General features: G+C 44.4%; 1 protein-coding gene across 1 annotated transcript in view; it reads right to left on the bottom strand.

Moving 5' to 3' along the window:
• Positions 1-4983: 4983 nt before the first annotated feature.
• Positions 4984-19552, bottom strand: part of ADAMTS3 (ADAM metallopeptidase with thrombospondin type 1 motif 3) — a 137316-nt gene continuing 122747 nt past the window's right edge. The window contains 5 exon segments of the mRNA XM_026717208.2: positions 4984-7084; positions 7086-7161; positions 15637-15754; positions 17887-18094; positions 18353-18485. Coding sequence (XP_026572993.2) covers positions 6586-7084; positions 7086-7161; positions 15637-15754; positions 17887-18094; positions 18353-18485 — 1034 coding nt within the window. The 3' untranslated portion in view covers positions 4984-6585.

Raw genomic sequence — 19552 nt, 5'->3', positions numbered from 1 at the left:
TCATCACATTTCTTCCTTTTTTTTTTCTTCTTTTTTGTCTCTGCACTATAGGGAATAAAGTCACTTATTTCTGTCTAACTATTCAGGCTATAAAATGCCAGCATAGAAAAAAAACAAGGGTGTTGTTTTTTTTAATAAATAGCTTTAGTTTTTATTCCGACATACAAGTACCTTTTTAGCAAAACTCTGGTTGGAGGCTGGGCAGAGTTTACAGATAATGAACTAGTTTCATAACGATCCAAATTACAGGCATCAGATCTCTGTTGGAGACATGCAGTCAGGCAGTTGGCAAGATACACATATACTTTTTCTCAGCTTGGCATCCATAAAAATATAATTTCGTGTTCAGCTCTTATGTGTTAACATCCATGCCTGTTCTCATCCAGAGTATATTCTTCGGCTAAACAGTCAGGCAAATGGAGTGTCAGCTGTTTTAATTTCACAAGACGGCTCTTCGTGTATTATTGCAATCAAAGGAAATGGATGGAAGAGAATAAGTGCAGCTCAGGGTTTGAACTGTGAGAAGGCAGCAGGATTTTACAGAGAGACAGAGAGAGAGACGGAGAGAGACACACACAGAGACAAAGACAGAGGGACAGAGACAGAGAGACAGACAGAGACAGACAGACAGAGACAGACAGACACCAAGTGGTTTGCCCTGTCAGTGTTGGTGGGAGTGTTCTTGGTGATTCCTTGATTAACTGTTGTTTACTGTTGGCTTGTTTGTCTGCATTGGTAGTTCCTTGACTGCGGTATTGTTTCCTTGATTGTTGGCCTAGTGTTTAGCTTGGTGTTAATATCTACTCAAATGGATATTGATTGCTCCTGCTCACCAGTAAACAACAGCCTAACCATGAGACCACCAAGAACACTCTTGTCAACGCTGACAGGACCAGCCCCTAGTAGATATGTACAGTATTTATAAATAAAATAAGAGCAAATCCTTCTCCACCTCCACCTCCCACTGATGATGTTACCTAGTTTGGTAATGAAATGTCTGCAAGAAAGCCTCCAAGCTCAGAGGACCCCAAGGGAAACTAGATGAAACTAGAGGTTTCCCCAAAGGAAACTAGATGATGGGAGCTGCCTATAGGCAACCTCTTTAACGAAGGGTGCAATTGCTCTTGTAAGTACCTGAATTTTTATGCAACCTGAGTTACTCCATGAAAGACAATGTTGCGACTCACAAATATAAAAAAAAACTAAAAAAACCTCTTTCCCAATTCTGCTTCTAGAGACATTACAGATGCAACGATACATTTATTTATTTATTTTGCGACAGCAGGAACATCATCCATTTTCACTGTGGGGTTTTTCATTATTTATTCTTACATCCCATAGAGAGGTACGGTGGCCTAGAGGTGGAACTCTCGCCTCACAATGAGGAGGCTGGGAGTTCGATCCTAGGTAGAGGCATATATGTCTCTCTCTCAAGGGCACGTTGAGATTATATCTGCTGAACCAAACTCCACATCGGAGACAGGAAGGGCATCTGGCCAGGAAATGCTCAGCTCCATTCAGTTGCCCAAGACTCTACCCCTCAAGGGATTATGGGGTCTTTAAAAGAAGATGATGATTCTTACACTCCATTTTTCTCCTGTGAGGTTCAAGGCACCCTATGGAGATCCTGCAGTTCTCTCCAAGCCTGGCCAACCAGTCTTAGCAAGGTTTCTCTATCACCAGGTGCTATTTACAGGTAGTCCTCGACTTACGACCGCAATTGAGCCCAACATGTCTGTCACTAAGCGTGACACTTGTTAAGGGTTAATTTTGGTCCATTTTACCACTTTTCTTGCCACAGTTCTCAAGTGAATCACTGCAGTTGTTAAGTTAGTAACACGGTTGTTAAACGAATCCGGATTCCCCACTGATTTTGCTTGTCAAACGAGGAATCACACAACTCCAGGACACCGCACCTGTCATAAAGATAGCGTCAGCTTTGGAAGCCATACTGAGATCAGATGCTCCCACAACTGTCACCTCTGAGCCTGGGAAAGTGGGAGGGAGGAATTTATTGGAGTAGATCCAGTTAGGCACCCTAACATTCTTTTCCTGGTTCAAGGCCGGGTGGTTTTGCACATAAGTGAGAGGAAGTCTTAACTTGGGATGGATGGCGATTGGGGCCATGTGAAGTGATGATGGGTGCAGGGGATGGATTTTGTAGTTTTTACTTATTGTAAGGAAGCCTGGAACATTCAGATTCAGGATTCCACATTTGTGCCAGTTGCTATCCAAAATAAAAAGGAACCTTTGAGAAGAGGTCTGCCTCGGAGTTATCGGGCGGAATGGAGGGTTACTGGAATGCTGACTGATAGGCCAGTTGCCAAGCATCTAAATTCTGATCACATGATTGAGGGAATACTGCGACAGCTGTAAGTACGAAAAACGTATTTACGTTGTAAGTCACTTTTTAAAGTGCTGTTGTAACTTTGAACGGTCATCAAATGAATGATGGTTAAAATTCAGGGCTATCTGTATGCTACCCCAATTATGACACCGAGACCCTGATTTACGATTCAGTTGGAAATGTTCCCACAATCACTAAATGAACTTTTGTAAGTTAAGGGCCACCGATTGTTCAGCTAGTGAGCTCTGCTTCCTTTCTGCACAGCAGACATGACCTGCGTCCTTCCACAACGGCCACATATTTGTATCTCTGCTTCTTACAGTTCACCCATGTTGTGGTTCTTCAGACTATTTTTCAGCCACAGAGTCCTAGGTTCTGTGATGAGTTGGCCCAACCTGGTTTAGAGTGGACCTCTTTGTCTATAGCCGTGATGGCAAACCTACGGCACGCGTGCCACAGGTGGCACTCAAGAGCCATTTGTGAGGGCATGCAAGCCTCCGCCAAACTTACCTGCACTGCACATGCACGCACCTCCCAGCTGATTTTCGGACTGTTTGAGGCCTTTTTCGTGCTCCCGGGGGCTCAAGGGAAGCCTCTGCAGCCTCTGGAGGCTGAAAAACGGGACTTCTGGAAATACCGGAAGTGCTGAACCAGAAGTGCTGAAACGGGCCCGTTTTTCGGCCCCCAAAGGCTGCAGAGGCTTCCCTCGAGCTCCTGGGAGGGTGAAAATGGCTTCAAACAGGCCAAAAATCAGCTAGGAGGCACATGCATGCATAGTGCAGGTAAGGGGGTGGGGTGTTGCATGCTCGTGCGCAAGGGGGCGGGGGCGCATTACGTTGTGGGTATTGCGCTCGCACTTGTGGCGCACCAGAACAAAAAAGGTTCGCCATCACTGGTCTAGAGAGATTCTCAGTCCTCCAGGTCACGGTTGTCCCAAAGGTGCTTTTTTTTCCAAGAGGCAACTGGACTTGCTGGTTTTTCTTTGAAGACATTTCGCTTCTCGTCCTTCTTTACCTGAAGAGCTGAAGAAGCTTCATGGATGAGAAGCGTCTTGGATGAGAAGTGAAATGCCTTCAAAGAAAAACCAGGAAGTCCATGTGATGACCCGGGGCGTGGTACAAAGGCAACATGGCCAGAGAACAGGTAGGAGTTCCTTTATTTACTCCAACTTTGCCCCCAGTGTCCATTTACTCTCTGGCCTGGAGAAAAGCTCTCCAACAAACCTGCAACCGCCTCTGGCTGCAGATACTCCAGTCCAAATGCTGTGAGCAGAATGACTGCATTCAATCAGTCCAGCGGGGCAAGATAATGAGTCCAATAATTCCAGCAAGGCAAGATAAGCGTATAGAAGCACGGCAATAATTCCAACAGTCACAAGCAATGCCAGGAATGTAGGCCAAAGTTCTCAACATTAGATGAATTCAGTGTTTGTTCCTGACAAACGCCCCTCCCAACTGCCTCTTCTCCTTTAAACTCCATCCCCAGGTGTGCCTTGTGAAGGGAATCAGGGCCCTTTCCTCCCCCGTAAGCCAGGCAACCCACGTTGCTCCCTTCTCCGTTCCTCCCTGCGTGCCCTGGGATGAAGAGGGAGTGGGCCTGGGTCTTTCACTGAACCCCCTCTCCCTTGTTCTACCTCTTCCCTGCTCTGCCCAGTCCGACTTTGCCCTTCCCCAGCCTCCTCCACAGCCAACAGAGCCCACCCTCCCGCTCCCTGGTGGCTGTTCATCTTCCTCATCAGATTCCGACTCCGACGGGGACATGACAGTCCAGTTGCTTCTTGAAAAAGCACCTTTGGGACAATTGACCTCTCGTACAAAATAATACAAGGAGGCGCGTAAGGGACTCAATTCTTCTCTTGATGCTCTTTTGCAAAACTGATTGCCTAGGCCGGTCTTCAGAGCCAGTGGGCCATCATTGCTGATGGCACATGAACACAATATCTTAAAGCAACCAACAGTCAGGAGTTGGGGCAGCTAAAATCAGAAGCCACTGCTAATCCTGGCTCTAATAAAGCTTTTTACACTGTTTCCCTGGGTGTCTTTTTTCCTCGGTGGCCCAGAGAACTGATTTCCTTGACTTGCCAGTAGATTTCAATCAAAGGGTACTCCTCGACTTACAGCTGTAGTTGAGGCCCAGATTTCTGTTACTAAGCGAAGCAGCTGTTAAGGGAGTTTTGCTCCATTGTACCCCTTTTCCTGCCCCAGACGTTAAGTGGATCCCTGCAGCTGCCAAGTTAGTCCCCCGGTCGTTAAGCGGAATCTGGCTCCCCCATCGACTTTGCTTGTCAGAAGGTCGCAAAAGGGGACCAAAAGGACATGGCAACCGTCATAAATCTGAGTCAGCTGCCAAGGGTCTGAGAACTCTGATCACGTGACACTGGGGATGCCGCCACAGTCGTAAGTGTGAAAAGAAAACAACCATAAGTCACATTTTTTTCAGTGCCGTTGTCCCTTGCAAAACTCACTAAATGAACTGTTGTGGGTCAAGGACTACTTGCACACAACTTCCATTGGGGAAATGGTACTAATGGGCACCCTAGACACTGGGGGTCGCCAACCTTTTGGACCTCAGGAACCACCAAACTCACAATTTTAAACCCCGTGGACCACTAATACGGATTTTGACTTGCTGACGTCAGTGGGAAAGTCAGTCCCATATTCCAGAGCTGCAGGAGTCACAGGACTGGCCCTTTGGTCGTCCCGGAGCAGCTGCTCCTCCACCTGGGTTCACCGGCCTGCCCTGGAGCTGCTCGAGGATGACCGAAGGGCCGGTCCTGTGACCGATTTTTCCCGCCAACATCAGCAAGCCACCCTTGGGCGGATTTCCCTCCCCTGCCGTTGGTCTTACCTTCCAGTTCCAAACTCGCGTGGCTCTACTCAAGATAAGGTTTGGGCTCGGCCGAAGGGTGGGGTCCAGCGGGTGGGCGGGGCATGTGTGCAGTGCCGCCTTGTGGTCCCGCACAGCCAGGATTAATTGCTTTGGGGGGGGGGCATTTCTCTGCAGACCACCCAAATTTGCTCCCGGCCCAACAGGGGTCCCCGGCTCACCGGTTGGCAACCACTTCCTCAGATGCTTTTCCCTCTAGTAGTTGTTTTAGGCTGCCTTTTCCAATAACTTTAAAGATTTATATCAGTAAAGGGTTGGCAGTCCAAAATATTTGGAAGGCAGCAGCTTGCCTGCTCTGGTTTTTGAGAATTTCATTTCCCAAACAACACACTTCAGAGATAAGAATCCAGATGTCCTCCTCCGACAGTTACAAATGGGAACAATTCCACCAATCGTTCTCGGCGTAACAATATCTGCTAGGAACCAAAGAGCTGCAGACATAATTTCCACAGCTCATTGAACCTTCCTATCAAATTCTAAGGCTTTTAAATTGCTGTCCCTTTCCCTTGATCTTGATACTCATGAAAAAAAGATTGCCAGTTGGATGGTTTTGATGTGGCACAAGAGATCTTCGGGAATTTATTTTATTTTTTTAAACGCTTTCATAGATGCCCAGGCTGTCAAGGTAACGCTTGAGTGAGCATCTATCCATCTTTTTCAGACTCGGGCTAATAAACATATTCATGGAGTGTAAATAAGGGCTGACCCTGATATGCCATGAATAAGTGGATGAGAAAAAGCTAGGAAAAAAAAAAACACCACTGCTTTTTTCTGTTTTTCCCTCTCAATAATATACATTATGTACATGGCAGCTGATACATTCCGTATTATTTTTTTGCAGAGATAAATTAGTCATACAATTCAGGTGGACATCCGTGGTGTACAGTCGAATAAAACAAAACAAAAACGTTCCCTAAAAAGTGTAAACTTTGGTATCTTCGAATGGCTTCTTCCCTCATCCCCAAAACAAAATTCAATCGCATCCCCTTGAATTAACCATAATGACAATAACAATAAACACCTGATGGGCAACATAGATTTTTTTTTTTGGATTGCTTGTTTTGAACGATGGAAATTGACCAGGCTTTCTTGATTTCATGATTTCTGAACATTCAAGAGAGCCAGATCTGGAGAAAAGAATTGGACACGGAGGAAGGAGGACACGGCTAGAAACATCTGTAAAGTGAACCTGCACTTTGCTTTCTTTCTTTCTTTCTTTCTTTTTTTTTCAGTTGTTGACTTACGTGAGTCTCGGGTTGGAAGATTTTGCACGGCGTCTTGGACAAAGCAAGGAGACCACCTTCTCTGCTCCCATGAACTCTCCCCACTTGAAAATTAAATTTCCTAGTGTTTCATCTTCCTATAGTGGAGGATCTTAAGGGTTGCTGTCTTTCGGCTGGCTTTTCATTTCTCCTTGGGGTTCTGGGAGAAGAATGAATGTCCACAGAACCGGGATGGTGTGTCACCACCGGCCCAGTGTCAAACAAAGTTGAGGAACGGTGACTAAGAAGAAGACCATCGTTGGTGGAAAGGTTATGGGGCAATGCAGCCGGTCCAGACATCTTGTTACTGGCTTGACTCCGAAATCTCCGATGAGATGGATTATTAGCAGCTTGGAGCCTCTTGTAGACTGGAGGGAGAAGGACTTGAGTGTTGTCTTCCGCCAAGGACATTCTTCCCGAAGGGCTTTGTCGCTCAGAGCGAGGAGGGACTAAAGAAGTTGGAGTGACCAAAGACTTTGGAAGGAAAGCGGGGCTGGTGATGAAGCCCTCTTCGGTTTCTGCTGCTTCGCTGTAGAAAGGAAGAGGAAAGTTGCCACTACGTTTGCTGCAAGATTCACAGCATAACCTTATAGCCCGGTATGGAGCAGTATCGAGCGAGCACTTCCATCTGGCAGAAGATCGATTTGTCTCCTTGGCAAGGTTCATCTGGAAAACAAAAGCCCTCCGTGGGTTAAGACGGGGTTGAGAAACATGGGGTTGTCAGGTAGCAGAAGGAGCAACTTCCAAAGAAACTGCAGACTATGACAAGCGTCGATCTGGACCCATTCTTACGTGCAGAATCACAGAATGTAAAGTTTAGAAGGATCCTAGAAAACATCTAATCAACCCCCTGCTGGAATTCGCTATTAGAGTATTGCCAACAGGTGTCCCTCAAGCCCTGGTTTAAACACCTTCAATCAAGGAGAGTCCACTCATAACTGTTCTATGGAGACAGTTAGTTTAAGCATAAATTGTTTTCATTTTGATACTGCTCAACAAAACACAGAGACAAATTTCTTGTGTATCCAATCACGCTTGGCCAATGAAGCTGTTCTATTCTATTCCATTCTATTCTCTTCTATTCTGTATTCTGTTCTATAGTATTCTATTCTATATTCTATTCCATTCCATTCCATATTCCATTCCATATATTCTATTCTATTCCATTCCGTTTTATTCTATATTCTATTCTGTTCTATTCTATATTCTATATTCTAGTCTATTCTATTCTATAGTCTATTCAATTCTATATTATCCTATTCTATATTCTATTCCATTCCGTTTTATTCTATATTCTATTCTATTCTATTCTATTCTCTATTCTCTATTCTATTCTATAGTCTATTCAATTCTATATTATTCTGTTCTATATTCTATTCCATTCCGTTCCATTCCATTCCATATTCCATTCTATATTCCACTCCATTCTACTGTATATTCCATTCTATTCCATTCCATTCCATTCCATATTCTATTCCATGTTCCATTCTATTCTATTCTATTTTCCATTCTATTCCATTCCATTCCACTCCACTTCCTATTCCATTATCAAAATCCAGGCACGTTTTTCTCTCTCTCATTTCTATAAATGGGTGGTAGACTTCAAAAAATTCTCATCTGTCCTGGGACCCCTTCCTATGCATTTTTGAGAAGCTCAATTATGCTTAGGTGAGGACAGAATTATAAACAGTAACTTAGCACTCTCTTTCAAGTTTTAGCAACAGTTTGAAATGTCAAGTGCTTTAGAAGTGCACCTCCAGGGAGCTACAGCTTGGATAAATACGATTATAGAAGGGATTAAATAAATTGGCACCTGAAATGTTTCATGGAAGAAAAGCAATTTCTACACAGGCTACTTTAGAGACCCTCTCAAAGTTGAATCCTTCATCATACATTTCATACAGGTTGGGTTTTTTTTGCAAAGGCCACTGGGCCTTCTTAATTTTTGTTCTCTCTGAAAATTGCCTCATATCCTCAAACTCTCAGCTCTACTCAAAGCCTTTGAGAAGGCTTTCATGGGAATTGCTGATCCTTTCACTCCGTGTTGGAAACCTTCTGGGATGTCCTCCTCTGTCTAACTAAGTAACTCTTTAAAAATGTTTGCTCCCAGGCTTTTAAATATGTGACGTGCTTGTCTAATGCTTCCATTACTTGCTGTTTTATTGACTGGTCTTGGCTTTGTTTTTCAAAGAGCTTCATTATTACTTGTCCTTCTTTGCTTTGCTTTTTTCCTTTTTGTCAATCATCCCAAGAAAGGGATTTGTTGTGGAGTCCACTGCCGTCGATGAGGCTAATTGGAACAGTTGTGGCTGCAAGTTTGTTTCAAAGCAAAAGAAAATAAAAATACAAAAACAAAACAGCGCCGGAAGGGACCTTGGAGGTCATCTAGTTCAACCTGCAAAGCGCTATCTAACAAAATGAAATTCAGTGGTGGAAAAAGTCAGGTTCTACATTTAGGCAAGAAAAACAAAATGCCCAGGTACAGTATATGTGGTACCTTGCTCGACAGTAGTAACTGTCAGAGGGATCTCGGAGTCCTAGTGCACCACCATTTAAATATGAGCCAGCCGTGTGCAGCAGCTGCCAAAAAAGCCAACACTGTTAGGTATAACATAGGTCACCTAACGTAGTTTGGGTAAAATAATATATATAAGCTATGATTGTTAGTTTAAGTGTGTGTCACTTTAAATGCAAAGCATGTAATTTTGGGTGTGGTGTGAAACCACCATAAAAGGGAGCAAGACAACCTGACTGATTGCTGACGATTCCCTGATGCTTTGCTGGCAATTACTGCCAATTACTGGATTGGATTACGTTGATGGTTTGTTAGAAGAGTTGCTAAAGGAAGAGAGGAGTTTTGAGTTCTTAATATCTCTCTACTGCGAGGAGATATATCACCCGACTGACATTTGTAAGTTTACTGACCTCTCTTTTTCGACACTGAAATTTGCAACTGAATAATCCCTGGACGGACTGAACTAAGTGAATGATATATGGACTGTTTTGACTATGTTTTAACTCTTGCTGGAATAAAACTATTTTAATTGGCACTGTGTATCTGGTTTACTGAGTGTAAGCTACAAACACTTATCTCATATATTTTGCCTGCCTGCCTGCCTGCCCCTGCAGATTCTGTCTAGGGTGTATCCCTAACAAACACAGTTCTAGGTTCCATAAACAGAGGGATAGAATCAAGATGACGTGAAGTGTTAGTACCACTTTATAAGGCCACACTTGGAATCCTGCATCCATTTTTGGTTGCCATGATATAAAAAAGACGTGGAGACTCTAGAAAGAGTGCAGAGAAGAGCAACAAAGATGATTAGAGGACTGGAGGCTAAAACATAGGAAGAATCCACAACCAGAATTCCTTGCTTGGATGTATAGAAAACACTAGCCAAAGAGCTTTGTATACTTACTGGAGGCTAAAACTTATAAAGAACGGTTGCTGGAACTGGGTATGTCTAGTTTAATGAGAAGAAGGACTGGGGTGACATGATAGCAGTGTTCCAATATCTCAGGGGCTGCCCCAAAGAAGAGGGAGTCAAGCTATTCTCCAAAACACCGGAAGGCAGGACAAGAAGCAACAGGGTGAAAATTAATCAAGGACAGAAGCAACTTAGAACTAAGGAGAAATTTCCTGACAGTTAGAACAATTCATCAGTGGAACTACTTGCCTCCAGAAGTTGTGAATGCTCCAACACTGGAAGTTTTTAAGATGAGATTGGACAACCGTTTGTCTGAAGTGGTGTAGGGTTTCCTGCCTAGGCAGCGGGTTGGACTAGAAGACCTCCATGGTCCTTTCCAACTCTGTGATTCGATTCTGTTCTAACCCCTACTCAAGCAGAAGAGTATACTGTTCTGGACAAATTGGCTGTCCAGCCTCCTTTTGAAAACCTCCAGTGATGAAGCACCTACAACTTTTGAAGGCAAGCCGTTCCACTGATGAATTATTCTCACAGTCCGGAAATTTCTCTTTAATTCTAGGTTGGGTCTTTCTTTTTAAAAATATTCCACCTGTTGTTTCTTGTCCTGCCCTCTGCTGCTTTGGAGAATAGCTCAATCCCTTCTTCTCTGGGATAGCCCCTCAGGTATAAAAAAAACTACTATCCTATCACCACTAGTCCTCCTTTTCTTTAGACTGGACCTTCCTAGCTTCCTCAATCGTTCATCGTTGAAGAGCAAATCTTCGTTGCTCTTCTTTGCACTCTTAGGGTCTCAACATCTTTTATTTTGTATCTTGGTGACCAGAGCTGTATACTGTATTCCACATGTGGCCTCACTAGTGTGGTATAAAGTGGTACTAACCCTTCACCTCTGATACTCTACCTCTGTTGGTGTAATCTAGGACTGCAGTAGCTTTCTTAGCAGCTGCAGCACACTGCTGGCTCATACGTAAGTGGTGACCCTCTAGAGCAGGGGTCTCCAACCTTTTAGACCTCAAGGACCACCAAGCGCATAATTTTAAACCCCGCAGACCACTAATATGAATTTTGACTGACGGTGGCTTGCTGACGTTGGTGGGAAAGTCAGTCCTATATTCCAGAGCTGCAGTAGTCACAAGAGCAGTTACTCTTCCACCCAGGTGCACCAGGACTGCCATGGGCTGGAGGAGCTGCTCTGGGATGACCAAAGGGCCAGTCTTGTGACTACTGCAGCTCTGGAATATGGGACTGACTTTCCACCAATGTCAGCAAGCTTTCCCTCCCCCACTGGTTGGTCTTACCTTCCAGTTCCAGCTCTACTCAAGGTAAGGTTTGCACTCGGATGAAGGGTGGGGCCCAGCAGTTGGGTGGGCCATGTGGGCGGCGCAGCCTTGTGTTCCCACGCAGCCAGGATGAATTGCTTTGGGGGAGACAGTTCTCTGCGGACCACCAAAATTTTCTCGCGGACCACCAGTGATCCCCGGCCCACTGGTTGGCAACCACTGTTCAAGAGCAGGGGTCTTCTGCCTTGGCAACTTTAAGACTTGTGGACTTCAACTCCCAGAACAAAGCTGGCTGAGGATTTCTGGGAGTTGAAGTCCACAAATCTTAAAGTTGCCAAGTTTGGGGACCCCTGCTCTAGAGTCTAAACGAACCCCCTCCTCAGGCAAGAAACGCTATATCATTTCACACAGATGTTTGTCCAACCTCTTCTTAAAAACTTCCAATGTTGGAAGCATTGCAATTTCTAGAGGCAAGTAGTTCCACTGGTTAATTGTTCTCCACTGTCAGGAAATTTCTCCTTAGTTCTAGGTTGCTTCTCTCCTTGATTAGTTTCCATCCATCTTTTCTTGTCTTGCTTTTTCTTGCAAAATAGGTGGAGCCCCCCCTTCTTTGGGGCAGCCTCTCAAACATTGAAAGATTGCTATCCTGTCCCTCCCGTCCTTCTTTTCATTAAATTAGACATACCCAGTTCCTGCAACTGTTCCTTGTTATGTTTTAATTTCCAGTCCCCTAATCATCTTCATCGCTTTGCTCTGTACTCTTTCCAAAGTCTCAACATTATGATTCAAAGGGGTGTAAAGAAAATCCTGGGATCCTGCTAGGTTTGTTTTTACGGATGCAAATTCTTCCTATACTTTGTGTCACGAATGAAGTCCGTTTAATAAGATAGTTTTGGATGTCTTGATAATTTGACTGGACAACCACTTGTCTGAAATGGTGTAGGGTTTCCTGCCTCAGCAGAGGGTTGGACTAGAAGACCTCCAAGCCCGCTTCCGACTCTGTTATCCTATTCTATTGTAAGACGTTGATAATGAAGCAGAAACATTCTATGGATTCCCAGAGTCCCCAAAACGGATTAAGCTCTGCTTCCCTCTAGTGGCCACGATGTTTACAAACTTCCTAAAATGAAAAGAAAGCCGTATACAGGTAAGCTTTGAGTTATGGCCACAGTCGAGCCCAGAATTTATGTTGCTAAGTGAGACATTTCTTCAGTGAGTTTTGCCCCCATTTTATGGGTCTTTCTTGCCAGAGTTGTTAAGTGAATTCTTGCATTGGTTCAGTTAGTGACACGGTTGTTAAATGAATCTGGCTTCTCCATTGACTTTACTTGTCGGTCACAAAAGATGTGTCAAGCCCGAAACTGACATATATGTAGCCATTTTAGTTAGGCGTAGTGTATATTCTTATTCTTACTTTCTCTGTGGCAGTCATGGCGGGGGAGAGTTTTGGGCTTGCCACAGTCCTAAGTGGGGAGGAGTGGAGATAGAGAGAGTTGTTTAGGCTAGGTGGTTCTTCTTCCCATGGGAAAATGAGCTGTCCATGCTTAGGGCCCTTGAGGTGGAGATTTATGACCTCAAGCAACGTTGAATTATTTCTATTGGAGAATGTGACTTTGGGAGGTTTGTTTCTAACTTTTAATATTGTGGGGTAATTCCAGGTTGTGTCAGATCTGGAATTACAATAGACTTTGCCAATTTGATGCTTTCCTAAATAAAAGAATTTGTCTTGGAAGGTGGACTTTGTGCTTTTCTTTTTAAATGGATTTCATCACTTGGAAACCTGACATTATTCCGGATCTGATCATGTGATCCTGGGACGCTGCAACTGTCGTAAATATAAGCCCGTTGTCAAGCATTAAGTCACGAGACCGTGGCAATGTGGCAACAGTCAAGTGTGAAAAATGGTCATAAGTCACTTTTTTTTTTAGTGTGGTCGTAACTTTGAACGACCACTAAACGAATGGTTGTAAGCCAAAGACTACTTGCACTTGTTCAAGGATGTTTTTCTTACTGATCTTCTGCCTGACAACTTCCATACAACTTTGACCCGATTCAGGGGTGGGATTCCAACGGTTTGACCCGGTTCGACTGAACCGGTAGCTTCCAAGATCATCTGGGAGCGAAATGGTTTGCTCCGACGATCAGCTGCTGGGCCCGCCACCCGCCCGAGCTCCCTTTTTGGCCTTTATTTCCTGCTTTTCAACCTCAGCTGCATCGCACAGCACAGTGGATTGCCATGTGTCAGCTGTTGAAGACAAGAGGGAGAGTGCAGGAGTGCAGGAGAAGGTCAGTAGGAAAGCCTCTGGATGCGCGCAAAGTGTGCATTTACCATGCACACGCGCAAGGCAGAGGTAGTGATTCAACCAGTTCTGACCGGTTCTGGAGAACTGGTAGCAGAAATTTTGAATAGTTCAGAGAACCAGCCAATCCCATCTCTGACTAGCCTTGCCAACCCCATCTCTTCTCTGCCTCCCATTGAGTCCCAGCTGATCAGCTGGGTCTTCTTTTGTTGCCCTGCACAGGAGAACGGAGCGGGAAAGCAGGTTCGTGGGGTGGGGAGGGAAGGGGGATTTTGCAGTATCCTTCCCCTGCCACGCCCACCAAGCCACGCCCACAGAACCGGTAGTGAAAAATTTTGAATCCCATCACTGGCACAAGGCATGCGTGCGCACTCAAAGCACGCCCGCCATGCCACGCCACCGAACTGATGGTAAACCCATTTGAATCCCATCACTGACCTTATTTCTAGAAAAGCTAGGCAACTTTTTCTCTGTGACAGCCCCTCAAAAATCGGAAGACTTCTAATGTGTCACCCCTAGTCCTTCTCTTCATTAGACTAGACGTATCCAGTTCCTTCACCTGTTCATTGTATGGTTTAGCCTCCTTTCCCCGGATCCTCTTTGTTGCGCTTCTGTCTGCCCAAACTCTTCGTTAAAACTTCCCGTGACGGAGCGCCCGCCACTTCCAGAGGTAAGCCTTTCCACTGGTTAATTATTCTTACTGTCAGGAAATTGGCTTGGATCTCTCTTTAATGATCGTCCAGCCATAGGAGTAGAAGAGAAAGGAGAGAAGCGACCCGGAACTAAGATAATTTTCTTGCCAATGAGAACAATTGATCAGTGGAATGACAGAAGTTGTGGATGTTCCGTCACTGGAGGTTTTTAAGAAGAGATTTGTCTGAAGTGGCGTAGGGTTTCCTGCCTAAGCAGTGGGTTGGACTAGAAGACCTCCAAGGATCCTTTCAGTTCTGTTCTATTCTATTCTATTCTACTCTATTCCATTTTCTATTATATTCTATATTCTATTCTATTCTATTCTATATTCTGTTCTGTTCTATTCTATTCTATATTCTATTCTATTCAAATGCTGGTTCTTTACAATCTATAAAATACTGGTATATTTTGTTATTGCATTTCCTTTTACTTATTTGAACCTGAAATTAGATCCTGGACTTTTTAATTTTTATTTCACTTTTTTTTATCCTGTGATAAGACTAATGTATATATATAAAAGTGAAATATATAACTACATCATAACACATACATACATGCATCATAACAAAATCTCCAGAACCATAAAGCCTACAAACTTGAAATTTGGCACATATCTTCCTCTTGGCTTCTAGGTGCTCACCAAGAAAGGATTTTTTGAAATGATTATCAGAGCATTAGTATTTCCTATATTATTATTATTAACACGCTCTGATGCTAAGGAGTTCTACTCCCCCTCCACACCTGAAAAGAAATCTCTTCCAAATGCAAAACACAAGCAGAGGAGAGGAGTTTCCATTTTAGTTTCACAGCACCAAGCAGCTGTAGTACAGAACAGTTAAGCTAAGCCACGCCCAGGCTCCTTGCTTTCTCCTCCTTGCTCATACAGCAAATACTCTTTCAGTTTCCAAACAGCCCTCAACTCTCTCACACACTGACAGGATGCTAGCCAGATGAATATTGATGGATGGTAGTAGGCAGAGGCAGAATTTTTATTTCCTTATTTTCCTCCCCCAAAACTAAGCCCAACCACATAATTTTGTAGCAAAGCACGGGTATCAAGTTAGTCAGTTAATAATAAGAGACTAAACCCCACTCCCTTCTAGCACTGATGATGTTACCCAGTTGGATAACAAAGCATCTTGTTGGGGAACTGCCAGCCAGGCCGGAAGGAGGGGTCAAGCGAAGGCCTAGCTTAGAGTCCTTGTGCAGCCGCTAGCAGCGTAAGCTTGACCTGCCACAAAATCCATGAAGCCTTCTGGTCATTCCTAAGAGAAGGCAAGTGGTCTGAGGAGTCTCTTGTAACATAGGTAGCAGATAATAAAGTTACTGACTTTTGTTGTTTATGATTGGCTCTGCTTGCTTAAATCTGTCTGCAGGAAAACAATCAAGCTCAGACATCACCAAAGACCCCACAATTCATAAATTACTACTACTGCTTACCAGTACAGGGTGAAAGTTTGCAAACCCTCATGGATTCTGGCTTTTCTCCATCACACTGATCACCTGTGCGGCATGACACCTGCCTGGATTCTGTCCCTTCACCACAGGTGACCGAGCACTACAAGAAAAATAACAAAGATCATATAAATAACTAGATTTCTGCATGTGAACACCGAGTTATGCTACAGATGGATGCATTGGTATTTTTTTGGTAAAGTGTGAAAATATGGACAGAAAGCTTCCCAGGAAAAAATCCACAACCAGAATTCCTTGCTTGGATGTATAGAAAACACTAGCCAAAGAGCTTTGTATACTTACTGGAGGCTAAAACTTATAAAGAACAGTTGCTGGAACTGGGTATGTCTAGTTTAATGAAAAGAAGGACTGGGGTGACGTGATAGCAGTGTTCCAATATCTCAGGGGCTGCCCCAAAGAAGAGGGAGTCAAGCTATTCTCCAAAGCCCTTGAGGGCAGGACAAGGAATAATGGGTGGAAATTAATCAAGGACAGAAGCAACTTAGAACTAAGGAGAAATTTCCTGACAGTTAGAACAATTAATCAGTGGAACTACTTGCTTCCAGAAGTTGTGAATGCTCCAACACTGGAAGTTTTTAAAAGGAAGTTGAGATAACCATTTGTCTGAAGTGGTGTAGGGTTTCCTGCCTAGGCAGGGGGTTGGACTAGAAGACCTCCAAGGTCCCTTCCAACCCTGTTATTCTATTCTATTCAAACCATATTTGGCACACAGATAGTCCTAGACTTACAACCATTCCTTTACTGATTGTTCAAAGTTACAACAGCACGAAAAATGTGATTTACAATGGCAAAAATTGAATAACTGTCTGAGGTGGCTGATGAGGAAGAGGAGGAACAGCTGGGCCCAGTGCCCGATGCACGAATGCTCAGAAGGCAGAGGAGAGGACATCAGTGGAAATCTATGGGCCGGTCCTTGGGACGGAAGAGCCACCACTGCTAGCGAAGACCCACCCTAGCTCTGGGGAGAAAAGGCAGGGGGCGGAGATGAATAGATGCGGCAGACAACTATTCATCTTCCAGATGGACAGACTTATTAGCCTGTGCTGAGAGAGAAACTGTTGCCAGGGCAGCTGATGCACCTAATAAAGGAATCTTTAAGTTAACTTCAGAGGTTGGTCGTGTTTGGTCAGAACACCTTCCCATTGAAGTGGTACCCATTTATCTACTTGCATTTGCAATCCTTCAAACTGCTAGGTCTGCAGGAGCTGAGGCAAGGACAGGAACTCACCACGTCATACACTGCTCAAGTCTCAAGCCTGAACTGTCAGCTTCCCAGCTGGTCTTTAACCACCAAGACATTGCATCCCTTAACAACCTAAACAGAAGAATACTAGTTCCTTCTGGATATAACTCAATAGTAAGGGCAGGAACCATTCTTAGATGGTGATCTCAAGGTCAAATCTTGGTCGGTAATCAAGAGTGTTGTCTTAGCCCTGGTTACTATTAGAATTAAATCTACAGTCACAGAAAAAAAATAACCTTTCAAGAGTATCTGTGATGACTTATGGCGTGGCACAAAGGCAACGCAGTCAGATAATCAATAAGAGTCCCTTTATTAGCTCAAACTTAGCCCCCAATGTGCAGGTTACCTTCTGGCTGGAGAAAAACTCTCCCAGGAACAGCCTTTGACTGCAGAGAATGAAATCCAAAACATGGTCAACACAAACTGTAACTTTAAGTCCAATCAACCCAAACTGAGGTAATTAGTTTGGCAGGGCAGGAGAAGAAATTCCAGACATGCAGGCACGACAAAACTCACATGGTTGGGAAGATGCCAGGAACACAGATAAGCAATGACAACACAGGATAAAGTCATGTTTGCTCCCCGCAGCTGCTTCAGTCAGCATTCAGTTCTTATAAACTTTCATTCCCAGCTGTGGCTAATGAAGGGAATCGGGGCCCTTTCTTCCCCCATAAGCCATGCAACCCACGTTGCTCTCTTCTCCGTTCCTCCTTGTGTGCCCTAGGTTGAAGAGGGGGTGGGCCTGAGTCTTCCTCTGAACTCCCTCTCCCTTGTTCTACCTCCTTCCTGCTCTGCCCAGCCGGACTTTGCTCTTCCCCAGCCTCCTCCACAGCCAACAGAGCCACACTCCCACTCCCTGTCAGCTGTTTGTCTTCCTCCTCATACTGACAGCGGCATGACAGTATCAGAAACTTGGACTTTAGCTCAGATTGTGCTAGTTTTCAGCAACAAAAAAGGCTTTAGATGCTTACTGAACTCCACGGCCCTGTTTTCCATTGAGCCGGACATGGCGTTCTGTTACAAGGCCTGCGACTCTCCGGACGTTCTCCACTGCAGTACTTGAAATGGACGGAGCGGTTTGCACTATCGTGAAGCGGCTGAACGCAACGTACACTTCGGATTTGATAACCGGACGTCCCACAGGTTTTGGTGCAGTGCTCCCATTCTTCTGATACCCAGCTGCCAAACAGAGAGAACGTTGTTTTTTTAATGCTGAAAAATGGAAGCCGGTGGACAGGCATCATTGAGGATCCATAAACGTGACACCACCCCAAACTGCCTCTCCTTTGTCAACACATATAAAAACAAGACCATCAATGAGTGAATCTACATTTAGTTTACTTAAGGAGAGAGGCTATGCTCTGCAAGAGGAAGTTCCTTTGTTCCACCTGAGTAGCCAGCACGAATTACATTATGGGGAAGCAAGCAGGGGCTTACAATGGCTGAGTGCATTCCTGAAGGTTACACATCCTACGAATTGGTTTAGGCTTTTTACTGGCGTCACAGAAACCGCGTTGCACCATTTTGCTATCACTTTTCCTGCGGCAGCCATATTTGGTATATTGGAAACCTGGAGGGAGAACAGATAATATCTGTGTTAATAGCAATAGCAATAGCACATAGGCTTATTTATTTATGTATTTGGTCAGGCATGCATTTGATAATATATATAAGCATAAACATGATTATTAATACATGAAATAGATACAAATAAAAGGCAACATTAAGACAGGGACGGTAGGCACGCTGGCGTGCTTATGCACGCCCCTTACAGACCTCTTAGGAAAGGGGTGAGGTCAACAGTAGACAGTCTGAGGTTAAAGTTTTTGGGGTTTGGGGAAGAAACCACAAAGCCAGGTAGAATATTCTAGGCATTGACTCTGTTGCTGAAGTTGTATTTCCTGCAATCAAAATTTATGCGGTTTACCCTGAGTCTGTATCTATTGTGTGCTTGTGTATTGTTAAGGTTGAAGCTGAAGTTGTCATTGACGGGTAGGACATTGTAATGCATAATTTTATGTACTACGCTTAGGTCAGACCGAAGGCGGTGTAGTTATAAGTTATCTAAGCTTAAAATGTCAAGTATGGAGGCATAGGGTATTCTGTTGTGAGTAGAAGAGTGGAGATTTATACACCGCTTCACAGTGCTTTACAGCCCTCTCTAAGCTATTTACAGAGTCAGCGTATTGACCCCAACAATCTGGGTCCTCATTGTACCCACCTCAGAAGGAGGGAAGGCTGAGTCAACCTTGAGCCGGTCAGAATCAAACTCCTGGCACTTGGCAGAATTAGCCTGCAATGCTGCATTCTAACCACTGCATCGCCAGGAAGGAGAATGAGAAAGGGAATTACGAGAGAGAGGGAGGGAAGGAGGAAGGAAGGAAGGAAGGAAGGAAGGAAGGAAGGAAGGAAGGAAGGAAGGAAGGAAGGAAGGAAGGAAGGAAGGAAGGGAGGGAGGGAGGGAGGAAGGGCAATAGCGCTTAGACTTATATACCACTTCACAGGGTTTTAAAACCCTCTCTAAGCGGTTTACAGAATCAGCCTCTTGCCCCCAACAATCTGGGTCCTCATTTTACCCACCTCAGAAGGATGGAAGTTTGAGTCAACTCTGAAACTGATGAGATTTGAACTACCAAA

Source organism: Pseudonaja textilis, chromosome 6, assembly GCF_049901715.1.
Source record: "Pseudonaja textilis isolate UNSWEBS1 chromosome 6, rPseTex1.2, whole genome shotgun sequence".
Classification (NCBI taxonomy): domain Eukaryota; kingdom Metazoa; phylum Chordata; class Lepidosauria; order Squamata; family Elapidae; genus Pseudonaja; species Pseudonaja textilis.
This window is presented reverse-complemented; position numbering and strand designations above follow the sequence as displayed.